This window comes from Alosa pseudoharengus, unplaced genomic scaffold, assembly GCF_046254945.1.
Source record: "Alosa pseudoharengus isolate Yale_2024_CS ecotype anadromous, Long Island Sound unplaced genomic scaffold, YU_APseudo_1.1 YU_APseudo_1.1_scf_6, whole genome shotgun sequence".
In the NCBI taxonomy this organism is placed as follows: domain Eukaryota; kingdom Metazoa; phylum Chordata; class Actinopteri; order Clupeiformes; family Clupeidae; genus Alosa; species Alosa pseudoharengus.
Genome location: NW_027468848.1, coordinates 39,749,018 through 39,769,775, shown reverse-complemented (window position 1 = coordinate 39,769,775; position 20,758 = coordinate 39,749,018). Strand labels below are relative to the sequence as shown.

At 40.5% G+C, this 20,758-nt stretch overlaps 2 protein-coding genes across 5 annotated transcripts; one reads left to right on the top strand and one right to left on the bottom strand.

Annotated features, from left to right (window-relative positions):
• Positions 1-349: 349 nt before the first annotated feature.
• slc71a2b (solute carrier family 71 member 2b) lies at positions 350-12,488 on the top strand. 2 transcript variants are annotated; one of them, XM_076270804.1, is made up of 12 exons: positions 350-692; positions 2,143-2,238; positions 2,807-2,869; positions 3,146-3,273; positions 3,806-3,920; positions 7,412-7,630; positions 8,497-8,610; positions 9,043-9,114; positions 9,244-9,356; positions 10,173-10,270; positions 10,388-10,542; positions 10,633-12,488. In XM_076270804.1, exons 1-12 carry the CDS (start codon positions 660-662, stop codon positions 10,843-10,845), a joined length of 1,419 nt encoding a protein of 472 aa, XP_076126919.1. In that variant the 5' UTR covers positions 350-659; the 3' UTR covers positions 10,846-12,488. The 2 variants fall into 2 exon arrangements, with proteins under 2 accessions (XP_076126919.1, XP_076126918.1); XM_076270803.1 differs by having other exon boundaries at positions 10,630-12,488.
• A 2,073-nt stretch (positions 12,489-14,561) lies between these two features.
• lrrc2 (leucine rich repeat containing 2) lies at positions 14,562-20,212 on the bottom strand. 3 transcript variants are annotated; one of them, XM_076270806.1, is made up of 10 exons: positions 18,821-20,061; positions 18,500-18,650; positions 17,522-17,673; positions 17,310-17,374; positions 16,887-17,043; positions 16,662-16,798; positions 16,243-16,388; positions 15,794-15,946; positions 15,223-15,359; positions 14,562-15,134 (listed from the first exon to the last, which is right to left on the bottom strand). In XM_076270806.1, exons 1-10 carry the CDS (start codon positions 18,903-18,905, stop codon positions 15,085-15,087), a joined length of 1,233 nt encoding a protein of 410 aa, XP_076126921.1. In that variant the 5' UTR covers positions 18,906-20,061; the 3' UTR covers positions 14,562-15,084. The 3 variants fall into 3 exon arrangements, with proteins under 3 accessions (XP_076126921.1, XP_076126920.1, XP_076126922.1); XM_076270805.1 differs by having other exon boundaries at positions 14,563-15,134; positions 17,310-17,377; XM_076270807.1 differs by lacking the exon at positions 18,821-20,061 and adding an exon at positions 20,155-20,212 and having other exon boundaries at positions 14,566-15,134; positions 17,310-17,377.
• Positions 20,213-20,758: the final 546 nt, after the last annotated feature.

The following is a 20,758-nucleotide window of genomic DNA, read 5'->3' as shown; positions in this document are numbered from 1 at the left end:
GTGTGTTGTGGGCAACAACGACCTAACCTGTAAGAAATTGAAAGGACGTAAGTACTCGTTCATTCAACTTTTGACCTATAATCCATATTGATCTTGCAGAAACCACAATCCAATTTTCGATTTTTCAACGACAAGGTGAAAGAGACACATTTAGCCGTCTAGCTCCATAGACCCCCATTGTTTTTTGCACTATTCGTGATCGCCCCTAGCGGAACTGCAGCAGATTGCAGGTACAATGGAGTTAATAGGGAGTGATCCGGCTCTCCGTAAACGGGCTCTGAGCCTATCAACGTGGTTGTATACAACAACCCCGATCTGTCTTCGGCTCGACCACGCCTCCCAGTTCCTTGAGGCTCGAGAAGACATCAGGAAGAGTTTCAGGGAGTGAAACGAAAGTCTCCATTCCACCGATCTAGACTGGTGCTTAAAGTTGCCATAGTTGCCAGCCTCTCTTGGTAGTAGTAGAGGGTCACGAAATTGCTTTCTCGAGATAATACTAGTTTTACTAGTTAGCCGATTGTACAAAATGGGTCGTTTTTTTAGCTAGTGAGGGTGCTAGACGGTTAGCCAATTAACGCTAGCTACCTAGATTAGCTTGCATAAGCAGGATGTCAGTGATGCCTCAGGCCGGCAAAACATAATAACTCCTCGACGTTATCATGCCAGTCAAAATCATTAAAGATTTAACAATGGTAAGTAAATATATTAACTACAAATACATAGCTAGATGTTGGCGGGCCATGTGAGAAGCGTTTGGACGGTAACAGCAATGAATGTTACAGTCCAAACGCTCCCTCTATCGACCTAGCTAGCCAGCTATCTGTGTCAGTTTCATGTTGTGTTTATGTTATGCCTCTCTAGCTAAGTTTGCTAATGCTAGCTAGCCATCTTCACATGTAACGTTAACGTAACGTAACAAAACACACGTATGGTCAGTTATCGATCACAGCTTAACCGTTTGGTGTTAACAAAACAGATCCAGGTGCTATAATAATGTCCTCATCTCAAGTCCACGTAGACGACCAGTCTGACGATTTAGCACATTCGCTAACGTTAAACTGAAGATGGGAAATTTGTTGTTCCAGACATAACGGTAGTTTACCCCTCATTACTTCATTGTTTTTAACAGTTGCAAGGCAAAACGTATCAGTTGGTGCACAATATCAACATTTATATTGTTGTTGAGTAAGAATTGTATAGTGTTTTGTCTGTCCACAAACTAACCATCCAGCTGGCAAGTCATGCGACTGCACATGACGGCAAGTAAAGCTATCGTAAGCCGAGCTGCCACGGGGCAATAGTGCTGTGGGAGTTTGATTTAATTAATTTTGAGTGTATGTGTTGTGGTATTGCATCCAAGCCAAATGTGTGGTCATTGTACTAGTTGGTCTATATATTGTTCCAGTTGTCATTAACAGATAGCAACTTCCCAATTGGAACGAAACTTGTATCAGATAAAATAGTGTCACACCAAAGCCTGGTCAGGTCCATCGTAATTTCTCTACAGTCAATTAGTTAGTTAATTGTATTGTTTGGATTGGAATATTTTGGAAACAGACTAGTATATATGACTGCACAGACTCAAAATCCAGATAGAAACAACCAAAGATTCTAGAGTGGAGCTAGAATCTTTTGGAAACAACAGTACACATTTCAAGTGTACATGCATGCTTCCAATGTTTCCAAAAGGAGGAAGAATATGTTGTGTCACTTAGGCTAGTGCACTCTCAATGAAGGGCATTATAATTGCATTCCTTTACATTTCATATACTTATCAACACACATCTGTACTGAAAATTCCTTAGCACAGAATGAAGGGTAGAAGTATTACTAGTCACAAACATATGACTAGCACTCAACCATCAAAATTCTAAGTGCATTATTAAAAGCCACCTTAAGCTTATTCATCTTTGCTTTACAATAGCCACACCATAGGTTTGTGCTCAATGCTTGAAAAGTGCTATATAAATAATAATAATAATAATAATAATAATAATAATAATATTATTAGTATTATTATTATTTTTAATAATATATAATAAAGGTGAGCTGTACTACTGTCTATTGTAGCCAACTACTGTCGAGAGTGCATTCTCTTTTTGACTTCCAAAGATGATAGAATGTTTTTTTCTGTCCTGTAAGACGAGGACCATTGGGAGGGCGAAGGTGACTCATGCAGTAGTGGTCATATTCCTTGAGTTTTTTGCCTGGGGCCTTCTAACGACACCCATGCTGACGGTGAGTGAAAACAGCCCAAGAAAACACTTGTAGAAGAACTACTGGTTGGTAGTATTATCATCAGTAATTTGTGATTGACCTGGTCATGCATTATGGTGAGAAATGTCTTACCTTACAGACTCTGGGTCAACACTTTTCTGGTCATGACTTTGTAGCCAGATTTTTTTTTTAAAAAGACTCTCATGTCTGAAGAAAAATGCCTGATTATTTTCCGGCTCAAGTATTTAGGTTAAATCAATCTTTGCCTCACAAGTGATCTTTAAGTCCTCGCTAGTGCCTTTTCATTTACCCACACATTTTGTTACTTCAGCTGCTTCATGCCCAAAAAGATTTTCATTCAGAGGTGAACTCACACGGTGCACCCCGGGAGCATAGCAGCACTATAATGTTTTTAAAAGCTTCGGTTGAATTTCATGTATTTTTAGTTGTAGAGATGTTCAGCACTGTGTTTAGACCTACCAAAACCAAAGCTTGTCCAAAACGGTATTCAGAAAGATAATCTGAAATTATATGTTTTTGTGTCACTAATGATCGCCAATGAGCATTCTGCCTTTGTGTGTTTCTTTAGGTTCTGCACGAGACATTCCCAAAACACACATTTCTTATGAACGGTCTCATTCAGGGAGTGAAGGTAAGCCGGTATGGTCTACAGTGATTTGACTCTGTGAATCCACTGTACAATTTAAAAGTGCTCTAAGATCTTTTGAGGCTGGCATGTGTACTGTTACATGGAATGGTTGGTTGGATGGCTAAATTGTTACATTTGATCATGTTGTGATTGAGGCTAGTGTTTTGTGAACTGTGTATTTAGTTTGATGTGTTTCTTTGAGTTTGGGCCTTTTGTTGTTGTTGTTGTGGTTATTGTTGTTGTGGTTATTATGACGTCAAATGGGGTGTTTGCACACAGGGCCTGCTGTCGTTCATGAGTGCTCCTCTTATTGGAGCGCTGTCCGACGTGTGGGGCAGGAAGTCCTTCCTCCTGCTGACTGTGTTCTTTACCTGTGCACCCATCCCTCTGATGCGCATTAGCCCCAGGTATGGCCACTCAAAAGGCATTTCCATATATGAGCAAACACACATATGCTTGAAGATTTAAGCACCGTTTTAGTCAGATATGCATGCAGATCTGCAGTCACTCTCACTGCACATACACTCCTAGCACACGCACATTCCCATTCACAGAGCCTGCCAAACCATGCTGGGTTTTGTGTATGGGTCACATGCTTCTCATGTGAGTCTCTCACTCTAGAATCACAGAGCAGTAGCCTTCCGCTGCTCCCTATGCTGACATATCTCTGTTATAGTTTAGTCCTCTAAGTGATGTGTGTAGACATTAGTGTTTGTGTAATAAGCATGCATTTGTAAAGCATAACGATAGTCCTGTGATGGTCGTCGTTTGTCCTATCTTTAAATTTGGCTTATTTTTGCATAGTGTGTGTGGTGCTGTTTCAGAACATGTGTGTGCTTTTTTAGTTGGGTGATGTGAACTTCACGTTATGAAGTAATGCCTTTACTTTGAATATTCTGACCTGTATTGCTGATTTTGGATGTCTGTTTTGCTATGCAGGTGGTATTTTGCACTGATCTCCCTGTCAGGACTATTCTCTGTCACGTTCTCTGTGATCTTTGCATATGTGGCGGACATCACTGAAGAGCAAGAGAGGAGCACAGCATATGGCCTGGTATGAAATGACTTTAGATTACGGAAAAGGGAAGTCCAAGGCATTCTATGCAAAATTCAAGGCAAAATATGAAAAGCCTTTATTTTAATGGCTATCTCATGATTGAAAACTTTAAAAACAAGTGAGCCAAGTGGGACAACCCAATGTTTTTCTGAAGGGAGAGTGCCTTGGATTTCCTTTTTCCTATAACTATTGGGTTCCCAACACCAAAGAGCCCCTTGGAATACCTGACCTTTTGAACTTCCGAGCACTTTGGACTCTTTATTTGTGAAGTTACTTTAGATTACATTTATGAAATTAACTTTCTTAAAATAACACAGGTGGAGAAAGAAAAACACGAGGTGGTCATAGGAAAAAAGGATGTTTCCTCGGTTAATGCAGCTTCAATCTTTATTCCAATAAAAAGCAATCACAGAAGTACATGTGACGTTCTTCTGGGCACCGGTCTTGTAGAGTGAACCTTGATGAGTCTTGAGGAGTAAAAACCAAAGATTCTAGAGGGCTACAACTAACAATTGAGTATCTCAAACTATTGGCATATATTCTGTTTCAAAACTCTTCAGGGCTCCAGACTAACTTTTTGCACTGGTTGCACTGGTGCGCCTAACTTTTTTTTCTTAGGTGCACCAGCACAAAAGTTAGGTGCACCCAAATTTTCAACCACATCGCATTTAACACCGCAGCAGGTTTACTTTTTTCCCTTAATTACTGTCCTAGGTTGTCCTATGACTTATGATTTACAATTCTACAAGAAAAGTAACTTAATGAAGTGTTGGTGCTTTAAGTGCTTCACTGAGCTGAAATGTAAACTTAAAACATATCAAGATTAATTAAATAAAAATAACAGTGAGTAAATTAACAGTGCATGTCTTTTAAGGGCTTCAAATCTCATGGCTCAATGTCTTACATACTATCCTTCATGATCTTTAGGCCTTGGCTAAACCAGCTCGCCATGCTAGCATCTTCCATAGAAATGTATTTGAGCACAATTTAAAGAGATGTTCCAAGTAGCCTGGGGGATTTTTATGTGATTTTTCAATGATGATTGCAATAATCATTTGACAGCCCCACAATGCAATTTACTTTTTAATTTTAGTATTTTTAAATTTTCAATAAGAACATCACTATGGTTAATGCAGTAACGAAATGGTAGGCCTATTATTATAGGCTATTGCAATGACTTGCCATGCTCGATCTAAATGTGTCCATTCAATTCACCGTACACAATGACCACAGTTATACATGCAGGGAATATTCGGGCTTTAAATGTAGCAGAGATATTCGGTTTGCGCCTAATACCGGATTGAATTGATTGATGCCATCAGAATGAGTTTACACAACTCGCGCGCAAAACGAGTATTGCTGTTGAAAACCGGGTTACTCCCTGCATGTAACTGCGGTCAATGACGCACTCCTTTTCGGCGATATCTGTATCTCTGTCGTTCGGGAAGGCCTTGTATGCATTGTTCGCAATTTTAAGACGTCTTTTAATCTGCAATGACTCCTATAAATTTGGCGCAAATGGCATTCCTGTACGTCGGGTTTACGTTCAAACTATTTTTCTGATGAATAATTATTTCGGACTAAACTTGGTGAAGGTAAGTTTCACTAGGCCTATCGTAGGCAACAATAAACTTGATCATCATCTCGGGCTCGTCTAATCGGTTTGCTGCTGCCAGCCGCCGAAAGGCAGTGGGGAGAGGGGACATTTATCTCGGCCTATGTGACCACACTGTAATGCACATCTACAACTACATCCACACTGTTTATCTGACGGGTCACTGACCTCTCTCTCTCTCTCTGCAGCACGTACGCATTTTCAAATTTACACACAGGCACTGGGCCACGGCCAATCAGAGGGGAGGTCCCGCCCTTCACTATCTGTGATTTGTTTAAACCACGATATTGGCCAAATATGTGTCTGTTATTGAACCAAAGGTAGAGTTTCAATGCGGACACGTTTTCCTCTCGAATAGCTGATCGCACCGGTGCGACCTCCGATTTTGTTTAGTTGCACTTTTGAAAAATTAGGTCGCATATGCGACCAAATTGGTCGCACTCTGGAGCCCTGCTCCCTCCTACACTCTAAATGACATAGATAACACCTTGACTGGGATGGTTATCGCCTTCCTCCTTACCGTTTCTCCAAATGTTAGTGTTCTCACACCTCGGTTCCTTCGTGGCCCCAAGTGAAGCCATAGCGTGGACCTTTGAGTGTTGTATTGATAAGATCACTTTGTGGGATCACGTAGCATAAAGTAGCATATGATGTTTTTTAGACAGGGTGAACTGTACAATCTTACACAATGTAGAGTATCAAGAGGCGTAAAGGAACACGCCACCGTTTTATGAAATTGGTTTAGTGAGAAAAAGCATTCTTAGTCCAACAGTGCCACGCTTAGCATACTGAATGTAATCTCTTGAGCCAACAAAAAAATAATCACTAATTACTTCTTGTGGCCTACGTATTCTTAGCCAGTACAAATGGCAATGCAGATAAAGACGAAGCGATTCGTAGACAGGTATTGACTTGACTGTATTGGGATCGAAGCATAGACAAAGCACTGCTACTTGGGCGCAGAGATTGTCTGTGCTGTGGTGAGTGAGACATGATACTCATGTGTTGCGTGATATCTCTGCTCCCAAATAGCAGTGCTTTCGCAGTGCATGCACAGAGACAAACATGCTTTTGCCCACTTATCTATCTCTAGGGGAGACAGTGAAAATCCAATTTTATAAAACGGTGGCGTGTTCCTTTAAGGCTCTGATCACACTATACTGTATGATAGGACAACCATTGGATGAATGGAGAATGATTAGGCTTATTTGGCATTTCGGTGACACTTTATTTTAAGGTTCACATGTTAGCCACCAATACATACCTAATTAATACCTGTATTAGTGACTTGTAAGGCATGTGTTACACACCATTTGTTAGGTGTGTATTCACAAATTTCTTGTTCATGACGAATTAGGCCTTTATTATTGATATAATCTTAATAATGACCTTGTAAGCCTTGATCTCTACATACTAATTAGTAGTAAGTACCAAAATAGAATATGCATAACCTACTTGTATACTGCCTGAATAAATCCCAAATAGTAGGAGAACAGTTGTAGAATAAGCAAGTGTATGGCTCAACCTCATTGCTGCATTTCACTGCCCAGGTTGCTGTGTGAAATAGCACTTAATAACTGGGAGATTGGCTCCCATTCTAAAGTGGAAACTGGTTCCTTGGCAGCAAGCACATTATCATCAGTAATATCTCTGCAGTATGTACTTATTGCCTAACACATGCCTTACAAGTCACTAATACAGGTATTAATTAGGTATGTATTGGTGGCTAACATGTGAACCTTAAAATAAAGTGTTACCGGCATTTCTAATCCAAACCAGTGCTTTTATAGTAGTACTCTGTAAATTGGATAAACACACGTCTTTACATACGCATGTGTGCACGGATTCATTGTTGTTGTGTTGAACCCCTCAGGTGTCTGCAACTTTTGCAGCTAGTCTGGTTACAAGTCCTGCTATTGGAGCTTACCTGTCGGCCACATATGGTGACAGCCTGGTGGTTCTTGTGGCAACCATTATCGCAGTGCTGGACATTTGCTTTGTGCTGCTGGTGGTGCCAGAGTCGCTGCCCGACAAGATGCGCCTCTCCTCCTGGGGCTCCCCCATCTCCTGGGAGCAGGCCGACCCCTTTGCTGTGAGTCTCCGGTTTGACCTTGTACACACACACACAAACACTCTGAGGTCTTCCTTTAATCACAAATACTGTAGTTCCACTACATCCTCAATGTCTCACAAAACACAACATTGGCAACTGCCTTTGATCAAATACACTTCTGAAGATGCATATCATGATGTATGGGGTATTAGATTAGCCTAGCCCATCACATATTTTTTTCATTCACACACATTCTTCAGTCTGCCAAGGTAATCCACAGATTTTTCCACATCTTGCTGACTTGATTTCTGCATCTGTTGTTAGAGGATCATGTACAAACTTCTGTAATTTGATTTGACCTTATCTAAACCCGGTTACAGTAATCAGTTGAAGAAAATGATCCACACAGAAAGCCTAGTCAGACTGTGTCAGTCAGTCTTAAGCCGGAAGTAAATTCAGACTTCTGCAATCGAACGCACTCCCACACATTTTTGGGGTCTGGAAGCTTTTATGATATTATTGTGCACAGACCATTGACAGACCTCAGTATGAGACTTCTTAAATCTGGTGCATTTTTTCATCCATCCATTCATCCATGTTGAAGGTTCCATGCCCAGTGAGTCTGGTACTAAGGTTTGGTTTGGGTATTAGGAATCCCAGTTCATAAAAACCTTGACAAGTGTATCTAAGTTTTTTGTTTTTGTTTTTCTGACCGTCAACAATTTAACATTTGCCCCAGTTGTAGCCTATTGTCTCAAAATGGTATGAAGGTTTATTTAATTCTGCAAATCAATCATTGAAGCCATTTTTAAATGTTGTGAAGGATGAAGATTGCTTCTAAGTAGGCTGTATGATTCATGTGTGATCAAGTGTGTCCATGTGTGTTTGTGTGGCTCTCTCTGTAGTCCCTGCGGAAGGTGGGGAAGGACTCCACGGTGCTGCTCATCTGTGTGACTGTGTTCCTGTCCTACCTGCCTGAGGCAGGCCAATACTCCAGCTTCTTCCTCTACCTGAGACAGGTGACCACTGACACACCACACACCACACCCCTTGAGATTTAAATTGCCCTATTTACTTGCTTACCACCTAGTAAATATGTCATGTTTTTCTTGTCTTAATATTGTGCAGTGCCTGAAGTTTATGATAGGCGATTTCTTTACACAGACGCACTACAGGGGGGCTATTTCATAAAACCTAGATAGCAGATTAAGCTGGGACACCTAGGTGTGGTCGTGTTCAGTTGGTCTCCCATGCCTACTCTGGCTGTTTCTCCTTTTAAATATGAAATACTTCACTTCATTGTTAGCCTCTATCAACTGGTGTGAAAACATCTACTTATCCTGGCTTGGCATTCATGAAACGTGTTGAGCTAGGATGTCCAGACAATGCTTTTGTGAAATGGCTCTCTGAGAAAGTTGACTTGATGTTGTGTCATGTTGTCTTTCCTACAGGTCATCGACTTTAACTCTGCAACCATAGCTGCTTACATAGCCATGGTTGGGATCTTGTCCATCATAGCTCAGGTATAGTCTAGCCTCTGTGTGTTTAGCTAATCCCTCTTCAACCCCCAATTGATTCTCATTAGATAGGAGATGACAGAAGTTGAGCTCACTGTTGGTGTAGCGGGCTGATTGCAGGTGTTGTGTTGTCAGACTCTGCTGCTGAGTGTCCTGATGAGGACCATTGGGAATAAGAACACTGTGTTGTTAGGGCTGGGCTTTCAACTCTTCCAGCTGGCCTGGTATGGCTTTGGCTCTGAACCATGGTGAGTTCACTCCCAAGTACACACACAGCTCTCATAACTGCACTCTTTAGGTCAGTGGTCTCAAACTCCTAGCCTGCCAACCATTAAACTGTAACACCAATATTATTTATGGAGCTAAACTGGATATGACCTGGATTTTCTGGTCAGCGTATCTTTATTACAGTCGTTTGAAAAACTAGCATGTTTAATCACATAAAAAGTTGAATCACCATTCCATATCAATGCTCACTGAATGGTAAATGACAGTTGAGCCTGGAAGCAGGCTACGCAACAATGGAATCAACTGTATACAAGTTAACTTCCCACTTCCCACTGTCAGGACCAAAGAAAGTAGTACAACAAACTGAGCAAGTCAGCTTATTTTTAAACTGAACTGCTTGTCTATTTTGTCTGCTATAAAGGCACGACTGTAATAAAGATATGGTGACCACAAAATTCTGGTCACATCCAGTTTAGCTCCATAAATAGTATTAGTGATACAGTTTAACTCTCACGTTGCATAGCTTTTGGTGTTCAAAGTCGATCGTAATCTTCACTGCTACCATCTCCAGTTCTGCTGGATGTGAATGTCTTATTACTCAGCTTGTAATAGGTAAGCTATCAAAAAAATGTGTGATGTGGGGCGCTTTTTTTCTAAGAAGTTGAACTTTTCTCATCTTTAAAAAGATGCTCTGAGCTGCAGGAAGAAAATGCACGTGACAACGTTTTTAAGAAATCTGACGACTTTTTGAAAACACGCTGCAAAAACATACCACTATTTTGAACACACCCTAAGTCTATTTTCTGGTGCTCATGTATGCATTTGTTTTTGTTAAGGATGATGTGGGCAGCAGGCACAGTGGCTGCCATGTCTAGCATATCCTTCCCAGCAGTCAGTGCTCTTGTCTCCAATTGTACAGACCCTGCCCAACAAGGTGAGTCTAGACAGAAACTTCAACTCACCTTCCGCTTTCTCCTCTTGCCTCTTGCTGTTTCTAGATTAGCTGAACATTACGTGTGCTCAAGCCTCTGTTCTGTCCTGTCTGCTGTAGGTGCAGTACAGGGCATGATTACAGGAATCCGTGGGCTGTGCAATGGCCTTGGCCCCGCCCTTTTTGGCTTCATCTTCTTCTTGTTTAATGTGGAGCTCAATGAGATCGACCCCACAGGCAGCAGCCAGAGCAGTATACCCAAAGACCCTAGTGAGGTACAGCGCTCAGCCTTTACTCTTCACGCTATTCAACTTCTCCACATCATGGCTTACTGATAATGGACGCCCCACTCTTGCTTTCAGAAGCCTGTGATCCCAGGCCCCCCGTTCCTGTTTGGAGCGTGCTCAGTGGTGCTGGCGCTCATGGTGGCCGTGTTCATCCCGCAGCAGCCCTGCGTGGCCGTGAAGACGTGCTCGGTCTCCAGCGCCCGCCCCCCCTCGGCCACCAGCTTGCAGTGCCACGTCCCCCCCCCCAGCGATGATGACATCGAGCCACTCCTGCAGGACAGCAGCATGTGAACGTGACCCCCCCCCCCCCCACCACCACCACCACCACCACAACTGGAAGAACCTCCACCAGCAGCAGAGGCCAGGCTTCATGGGGTTTGGAGTTCTTGTTCCCTCTGATTTGAATTTACTGTTTGACACTCCATTATGAAGCGACTGTTTATTAGTTAAATTTTGAATATATGGGATTCAGGGCGGTGTTTTTAGATGGAAACGTTTTAGGGTTGCGTGTGTGTGGGAGGGTGGGGTTTAAAGCACCTTGTTGTAGGAATGAGTGATTAACAGCAGCAAGATGAGTAGGGGATGTGATGGCGTGATCCTTTTCATCAGAATATGTGCCTTTTTATGACGTGTTATTTTTTATTTCCCAATGTCCTGTGGCATTTCTTAAGTTTCCACTTAATGTACTGCACTTCTCCTGCATACTGTGTCCAGTCATGGAGATGTTAAAGATGGTTTCAGACATATGGCATCCTGTGCTTTACCACACTGCCCTGGAAATGCAGTGTAGATGCTTTGTGTCATGACCCGTCATGACAGTGGGACGCCTGTTTCACAATCCGGGTGTAGTGTTCTGAAAACACAGATGCCTATTGGAGTCAAGGAGCTGGTGTTACAGTGCAGAACTTGATGGAATAAATGCAGTCATGGTATTGGTTTTGCTCTGGTAAACAGCAGACTCTACCATTCTCCAATGTATCAGCAGTCAATCAACAAATTCTGTGTTCCATAAAAACTGTATTGAATTATGAAAACTGCAATCTAGATAACGTGTTATTAGATCATTGCATTCCGCTGCTTACTACCTTCTTGTAGAGAGCATATGGGTCATTCATGTTAAATCAGCAGAGGATTTCCAACTGACCTCCCTTGATATTTCATGTAAATGTCATTTATTGAACTCGGCAACTAGTGAGCAAAACTTCAAGCCTGTACCTTCAGTATTTGAGATGCCGGTAGAAACCTTTACGAAGGGAGTGTGGCATATGTAATACCTTAATAAATACAGTTTGGTTCAAGATGCTAGGTTATTATTGTGCATATGCTAATTAAAATGTGGTCTTTATAGTGGTATGATTGCTTTTTCTATCGTAGATTTTATCAATCTAGGTGTAACTTTTTAGTGCCTCATACCATTTCTTACAGATATGCACCTAGTTGCTAAGACCGTACTATTACATGACTATTCAGTATGATGTCATATTGGGTAAAAGTAGCTCCAAAGCAAAGACAACTGTTTGTAGAACAATCCTACAATAAATTTTTCTCAGAAAATATAGGTACAAGACTACATTTTTGCACATTAGTTGTTTGGTACATTGATTATGTTTACATGAAGTTAGGTGCAAATACAAGATGGTCAGTCTGGACATTTTTCTAAAAACGTTTTATTTGACGTGGAATTACCCATGTGTAGACGTTTCAGATCTAAACAAACAAATGCTTCCAATTTTCCACCTGCTGCCAGGCCATGTGCTAATATATCAAGCTCATATTTTACATGGGCATTGGCGTACCTGCGCTGTAGAATTTAAAGAAATATAGAGAGTATTAAGACATAACCTAAGGAGATATCAGCCAATGGTTTAGGCTTAGATCCCTAATAATGTGTTACAACCTTCTTTGTTACTTGTGCCATTACAATCACTACCTTGGTCTTGCCTTGGTTTTACTTCATTTTGATTTCAGTTAAATGAATGTAATTAGTCACATAGTGCATATATATATCACAATAAGACACTTTGATTAGTGGTGGTGAGCAGTCCTCCCTTCACTTTGATGAATAAATGACAAGTAATGCCAGCAACATTCAGGCCCCTCTGAAAACCCCTGCCCTGCATCTTAACAGCTACCTCAAACCTCTTTTTCTCTATTTGAATAGTTTTGCATAAATGGTCTTCTATATCTTGATGCTTTTTTGCGCACTCAACAAGCGAGACAACAAGTCATGCATAGCACAACTGCAAATCCTGACGAACCCCGAAGTTATGCATACAGTCTTGTGCACACAGACATAAAATCTATCTGTGTTAACTGGTCTTCAGCTTGGGGATCCTACTGATCAAGGACCCTCAGGGCCGTTTTCTCCCAATGTGCTTATTCAAAAAACACGACTATGCACTTTTTAGCCTGGAATTAAATGGCATTGATAAGGTTAGTGAGAGTCCATATTTCCCATTTTCATAACAGGCAAAATGAATGAGGTTGTGGCTCAGTCTGGTTCTATTCTAATTAAATCACGCCGTCTGACATTGTGAGACGGCGTGAGCTTACACATTGTGAATATGACAGAAGTGCGGATGGGAGAATGCACGTTGCTCAAAATTTGTTGCGTGCAAATGGGATAATTTCGCTCTTAGTTATTGAATTTTTAATTAATTAACATTTAATTAATGCCTTCTAAAGGATCCATATATTTAAATTCAAATTATCGGCTCTCCGTAAGCAGATGCCTTAAATGCTAGCACAGCTAAGGGTTAGTCAAGACTAATTTGGCTATGCTAAATGTCAGCATTTAATCACCAATGTCATTGAACAGGCTGAGGCTGAGTGGCTGATTCTCTTGACCAAATCCATAGCTCTGTAGATCTTTGCCACAGTTTGACACATGTAGCAGGGTTGCCAGGTGGATATGAAATGTTATGTTTATGACTTTATCACTCTTTTGTTATTACGATAATAATTGGTTTGTTTCTCAGTCTCAGCAGTAGCATATAGAGCGCTATCTGTGCTGCACTATTTTTAGTCACACATATACAGTATGGTATTTATTGCAGGGTATGAACCATAAATGTCAATAAGTCACATTCCTGTCATAGCTTGCCACTATATGTAAGTTTAAATTCAAATACAGATACAAACAAAGCTTATCATATCTTTACAATAAAATAATTTAGATAATGCTAAATAAAAAAGTTCCTGCACACACATAAGAGCACTGGCCCCAGCAGGTTTCAGAAATTGTGATTGTTTATAAATAATTACAGGTTTCAGGAACATTTCATCTTTCCACAAAAAGCGTTTAAAGGTGTATATTCAAAAAAGGCTGTCCGCTGGATACAACTAACTTCAGGTATCCCGCCATAGCTACCTGTTACATTTAACCTGTATTTATATAATGGAATGTCGTATAGTCAGCAATGCAGTATTCTATTGTATTGTGTGTAATTACTCCTGTAAAGGCATTTACACATCATTGTTGGTGGATGTGAAATGTAACATATCTTTTCAAAATGTAGCCAAACAATCTAGATCTTGATTTGTTTTTGCAATGTTTTGTAAAAATAAGCAGCACTTTGTATATTAGGATGTTATTGCCGCTATGTCTTTATATTTGCTGTGCAACAATCCTTATGTATTAAGTCAATGGTTACTAGCCTAATTTCTTGAAATTTCCTTGGTTCATGAGTGGTGCTTTGCAGTGTACATGATGCTTTAATTTCTTTAATACAACATCTTCGCTTTTGATAAAATGTGCCTGATCTATATATACAACATAAAATATGTTAATACAAAATGGCAATATTTTTTGATTGTCACTGTTATACCTTCTTTCAAGTATAGTGATCCTTTATATCACCAGAGTTATGAGGACATTTCGGTCTAGTTGCTGGCTGCTATAACTACCTTCACACAAAGGTGGAGGAAATAACTGGCTACAAATATGTCTGGGATCACTGAATAAATTATATTTTAATTTTACATTAAATTCAGCATATACAAATTCACGTATACAAAGTTTCACATACTAACAACTTCTCATCCACACTCAACCCTATTTCCAGTCACTCAAAACTAAGAACAAAAGCACTATTGCCCAACATGTGTTGGGTCACATCAAAACACAGTTCTATATTCACATATGAAACACAAAAATCTGAAATCAAACGCACTTAGAGAACCATGCAGTCCATGTAATGCTCATTTATGTCAAACCATACAGGAATAATACAAATATCAGACTTGCTGTATCAAAAAGGAATTAGATGTTGTTGAATGTTAAAAAGTTAAATATGTGAAACAAATTCACTGCAAATACCCACTGACCACATATCTACTTTGACCACTTTCAGAAGCACTTTCTTCATGTCACAAATTCACCTTATTTATCATGACAGTGGAGAGACACAGACCATGGAACGTCCAGGAAGCAGTGCATAATATGCATCTACCAGTGTCTTTGACCCATAGGTAGAAGTTCTCACAAACATAACACATAGACCTTAAACGCTGCTTTCGTCCAAGTCTCCATCACAGAACACAACTCAGGGACACTTTTGTGGCATATGTTGGAGCTGTTTCTGTAAGTAAAAGAATACTTTTAGCTCTTGAAAGCCTGTTTTTCATGCTGGGACATAAAATTCAATCTCTTCAGTGACTGGGGCTTACCTCTTTCTTTGAGGCTGTTTATGTAGGTCTGCAGGAACTCCTTTTCACTGTGATCTGGACCTGTTTGCTCCGCATCCCCCTTATTCTCCAGTTCTGCTGTTTCTTCACCAACAGGGTTTTCAAATAATCTAATAAACCTGCATTATACAAAAAGTATATATAAAAGGTTGTGAGCACTATGCATGTGTGCCAAGGTACATTAGTGAAGCCCTGAATTTACAACCCCAAATCAGAAAAAGTTGGGGCGTTGTGTAAAATGCAAATAAAAACAGAATGTGATGATATACAAGTCCCGTAAACACATATTTAGCAGCCAAATGACATAGTCAACAAATGTTGAAAATGAAAATTTGGAATATTTCATGGAAAATATATGTTCATTTTGAATTTGATGCCAACATGTTTCGAAAAAAGTTGGGACAGGCCGACAGGGTATGTTTACCACAGTGTTGCTTCACCTGTTTTTCATTCCATGATGCAAATAAATTGACAGGTTTGGACTGCAGACAGGCAATTTTAGCACCTGGACTCTTTCTCTCATAACATGATTTAATGGGTGGATTAAACTTACTTCATAGCTGGATTATCAACCAGTTTCGAAGGCATAGAAACTAAGTCATCTCCGGTGGTGACGATCGTGGTGAGGGTTGTCATGTTTGCCATAGACATGGGCAGGTATGTCAGTTTGTTCTTGTGAATGAACAAGGTGGTCAGCTCCTCAAGCCTTGAATACATGGACAAACAGATATGTGTAGGTTTCCAGGGAAATCTCACATTTCAATTATTTCTTGTAATTGACCATTACTGTTTAATTTTCATACAAAATCCTATTTTTTCATCTTAATAGAAGAAATGTCAAATATATTTATGAAATATTTAGACATATTAAGGACAGTCCTAATACAAATAAAAAAAGTGTAATATTAAAATAAAATAACAAAACCATTTGCAAGAACAATCAATGATATTTGATTGTTATGATAACGAGACTAAAGAGCTGGAGAAGGTCTCTGCACCCACCTGTCAATGTCTTGTGGGAGATCTTTCAGTTTATTGTTACTGAAGTCCAGCCACTGTAGACTTGACATGCGCAGAACACAGATGGGTATGCCAATAAATTTGTTTTCTGCTAAATCCAGGTGAACCAGTTTCTTTAGGTTGCTTAGCTGAAAGTTCAAATTAGAGCTTTTATGCCAGGATGCTCAGATCTTTGCCACAGCATTGGAGACTAGCTACAGGGTCTGTTAAGGTGGGCTACAGAAGGCGGTCATCACATAGTATAACAGTATAGTATAGTATAAGAGTAGTATGGTAGTTTGATATCGTACATTTGTTGTTGCATTATTGGTCATAGAAAGAAATGTCAAACTGTGGACTTGAAACATGGAAACAATGAATGTATGGAAACTATCAAATGTCAAAACTCTAGAATGTCTTACCTCAAATGGCAGTTCCATGAGATTGAGATTTGAGGTCAACTCAAGTCTTTCCAGGTTCTCACAATCACCTAGCTCAGGGGGGATATCTGATAGCCTATTATAACTTACATTAAGTTCTCTCAGTTTTGTTAGTTTACCTGTGACAAAACAAGAGTACATGCTGTGATGATGACCAGTTACCCAACAACAGTTTTGTTTCATGTCGCAGAGGATGTTAAGGATTACCTATTTCAGGTGGTAACTTGTCAATGCAATTTTTCGGTATGTCCAAAACACGCATGTCCTGAAACATTGCAATGAATTCCGGGATCTTTATGATCTTTGTTCTAGAGATGTGCCATTCTCGTAGATGGGTCATTTCAAACAGGGATGCAGGGACCTCCTGCAATGAAAATATTAGTGTTTTGCGATTAAAAGACATTACCTCAAAAGACTGAACAAGAAGCCTAGAATATACCTACAAATACTAACTTAAGACATACCGCATGGATAAATCCCTAGAAAATAGGCATTGTGCACCACAGATTTTGAAAGGTGCACTTAATGTGCACTTGATTTATCAAAAACTATTCACAAAAGATTCTTAAAAACTGTTTACATTTCAGAAAATCATATCAACAGCTGAAATAACCAGTTTGTAGGCCCTACCGTCCATTTGTCTCCATTCAGCTCAAAAATGAACCTCTTCTCTTCAACCTCCAGCACAGTAGAATCTACTGGCAGTGACGGATGTCAAACACAGAAACTTGGTCAGGGGTTCCTGTATTTAATGAGCACTATGGTACAATATGAACATGAATCCTCTCCTGTAGCAACATCAGACCATCCCTCTTACCATCTCTCTGAGTCTCTGTGCTTACCTGGTTCTGTGGTTTGCCCCTCCGTAGGCTCCAGGTATGGCTCAATGGTGACCTCTCTCAGTGATGACCTCTCCAGGTAGTGTTGCAGCTCGGTCATCTCACTGCTCTTCATCTTCCTGCAGGCTATGCGGTACTGCCACTGCTGATTCACCCTGCAGCGCATGCAGCATGTACAGCAGTAGCACCTTCAAACTCTGCACACCTCAGATCGGCAACTCAATCAATCGTCAATCCCTCACCAGCGCTATACAACATTCCTCAACCATTTAAACCCCAAAGCTCAACCATTAGAGGCTTTATTCAGATTACCAAACTGTAAATGGAGCGTGCTGGTTATTAGCTAGTCTGGATAGAATTTGGGAGTGGAGTGTCTTGTTATGCTTTGATATTGGTCATGCTATATTCCCATAGGGCCATAAATACATTTTGTAAACTGGAAGAGAAATGTTGTGTTGAGCAGTCATTTGTCACACATTAAAGGTGCCATGTGTAAGAATTGAGGTAAAAATATCCAATAAATGAGCTACACGCATCAAAAGAATGAGAAGAAATAAGGGTGATGATGTCATTAAAAAATGACAAGGTATTAGCGCTGCAGAGATATCAACCTGAATTAGCATGCTAAATTACTAGCCACAGCCCGACAGGTGTATGCTCTTTGTTTCAAGTACGCCCAGTCGCCCACAAGCCGTGCGAGTTATTTGTGTATTGCAGTTTGGCTGGCGGTTATGTTGCCTGCATACCGCCTCCCATGGCCGAAACTGGTATTATGACACCTGTCGGGCTGTGGCTGCAGCACTATACCTTGTCATTTTTTAAATGACATCATCGCCCTTATTTCTTCTCATTCTTTTGATGTGTGTAGCTCATTTATTGGATATTTTTACCTCAATTCTTACACATGGCACCTTTAAGTGTATATTTTCCCAGTGATTATTCATTTTCCTGTTGTCAGAGCGCACTGTGTGTGTGTCTCACCTTTGGAGTGCACTCTTGGCGAGACGCTCCTGCTCCTTCCTCTGTCTCTTTTTGTGTTTATTCACACGGGTCTCCCACATGCCTCGAATCAGGGACAGGTCGTACACTGGAACGTCTAGCTTGTTTTCCAACTTCATTGTGACTGATTCAGCTTAATCAAAACAAAGTCATTAGGTTAGTCCATGCTAAACAATTAACTTAACATTGGGCTGTAAAACATATATAATGTTATGTTCATATCTATTATTACTTGTTGATATTAATTCTATATTAGTTTATTTTAGTTTGAAAGTGATTAAAAAGCAGTAAGGGTAGTGGCACTTTGCTGGGACTTCTCCGTGCGGCTCTCCCACATGCTTCGGATCAAAGATAGACCATGCACCGCAGTATCCATTCCGAACTTCATTGTTATCTCTCCTGTTCAAAACAAAGTCATTAGGAGGCTGCACTGAATTGTGTGTCTGTCTGTGTAAACCTTGGTGGCAAGAACGACCTCTGTTTGTATACAATATATTCAGACATTGTTCAAATATTTCATATTACGATTATGATAAGAGCCTTGGTTCAATTCCCTACAGGCACAGTTACAATTGAACAGCTATTTTGGATTCTACTGTTGTAAAGGGATTATATAAATGAAGTTAGGAAGTGTCATGATTAATACGCTCTTCCAAATGGATACAGCATTTAGTCTGTCTGAGGAGCTGTTGGCATTCCTCAGAAGCAGAAAGGTCACTGTGGCCTATCAGCTCATGCAGTATACAGTATGTCTTTGGCATGGACAGCACTTGATGGCCAGTCATCACTCTGAAAAAATCACCCAATGGATCTTCAGCTCAAGCTGTCCGTAAGTGAGCTGGTTGGCTGACTGTGGGAACGTCATGTCCCAGCCTGGTCCCTAAAGTCCCAAGGGATGAGACAATGGCATGAAAGGGACTCAGACTGTGTCTGCTCTACGTCCCCTCTGACCTTCTCTTTCACTCTAGCAATATTTAAGATGCTCCAGCATGAACATAAATGACATAAATCATTTGTGTTGAAAACTTTTCTGATCTATTTGTGGACCCCTCTTTCAAGGTTGCTAGACATGAAAGGCAAACATTTTTTACAGCATTTCAAAGCTTTGGTCATTCATTTCCTGTTACCAGCAGAGGTAGTCGGACCTGTCTTGTGTGATGTGTAATGCTTCACTCAGTTGATAGCAACTTCAGTGGCAGTACCCCTAATGCCAGACATTCTTTCAAGAACAAGAGATTTCACAACTTCCATGAGAGTGACATAACATGAACTATTCCTTAGTAACAATAAAAAAGGGGGGTGGGTCTTCTTGTGTGACAGCTACTTCCACAAGGAACTTGACCCATTTGGCACCCAAACTCTTTTGTGCATAATGGTTAAGCAACAAATGTACCAATCATGAAGACATGTTTCCCACTACTATCACTATCTCTAGTCAGCTTTTACAAATAAAACCTTACAGTAACATTACACCACTTTTGTGTCATTTGTTCAAATCTCAATGTCAATAAACAGCGCAAGCCATTGGTTCTTTCTATTCAAATGCACTACTGAAGCATATGACAGTCTATTTGACAATGAGTTTTGCTATTTTCTGAAATTCCACTGCATTCTTGTGTAAATGCTCATTCTCTTACCTGTATTGTCTCTGTATGCTGTCTTTCTGGTTTCTGTCTGCGTTTCTTGTTTACTGTGAAGCTGTGAACAGCCCATGTGTCTGTGAGGTGTCTGTATTTAGCCTGCCTGAATGACCAACATGCTATTTTTACCAGCAGAGATATGACTCCTCAGGTCATACTCCTGCTCTTCACATGTAAGCCCCACCATGATCGCCAACTCACTCCACATCACCACCTTCATCATAATGTTGATATCACGGAGCAAAAAAATGGCAATAAGTTGTGGGTTGGATTTTATGTAACATTGGAAAGGTCTGCGTTGATAACAAGTGAATGTTTTGATCAGATGCGTGTACATTGAACCTTATCCCACAGCCATTAGTAGTACCCTTACCCAGCAAAACAGCATGTTGACCCCCTTTTTCCAACACCTAATACAGGTCGTAATGTGGGTCCTGTTTATCACTCCACTGAGTGTGAGCTGTGAGACCCAAACATCAGGTCATGTCTGTCTGTAGGAAATTAAAGATGGGTGCTGCCACGCTCTGACTCAGCTTCACATGGCTGAGAAGGTGACACCTGGCCCATTATGTTATGAGAGGCAGTCTGATGTAGACATCCA

What these genes read in the sequence shown, in the direction of transcription:
- lrrc2 (XM_076270805.1), bottom strand. Translation starts at nt 18,905, where the DNA reads ATGAAGTTCGGAATGGATACTGCGGTGCATGGTCTATCTTTGATCCGA. An exon ending in TGAATGGAGACAAATGGACG is followed by an intron (nt 17,044 to 17,309) that starts GTAGGGCCTACA and finishes TTTTCATTGCAG; the next exon opens with GAGGTCCCTGCATCCCTGTT. An exon ending in TCATGGAACTGCCATTTGAG is followed by an intron (nt 16,389 to 16,661) that starts GTAAGACATTCT and finishes TTGAACTTTCAG; the next exon opens with CTAAGCAACCTAAAGAAACT.
- slc71a2b (XM_076270803.1), top strand. Translation starts at nt 660, where the DNA reads ATGCCAGTCAAAATCATTAAAGATTTAACAATG. An exon ending in AGCAGGCCGACCCCTTTGCT is followed by an intron (nt 7,631 to 8,496) that starts GTGAGTCTCCGG and finishes CTCTCTCTGTAG; the next exon opens with TCCCTGCGGAAGGTGGGGAA. An exon ending in GGCTTTGGCTCTGAACCATG is followed by an intron (nt 9,357 to 10,172) that starts GTGAGTTCACTC and finishes GTTTTTGTTAAG; the next exon opens with GATGATGTGGGCAGCAGGCA.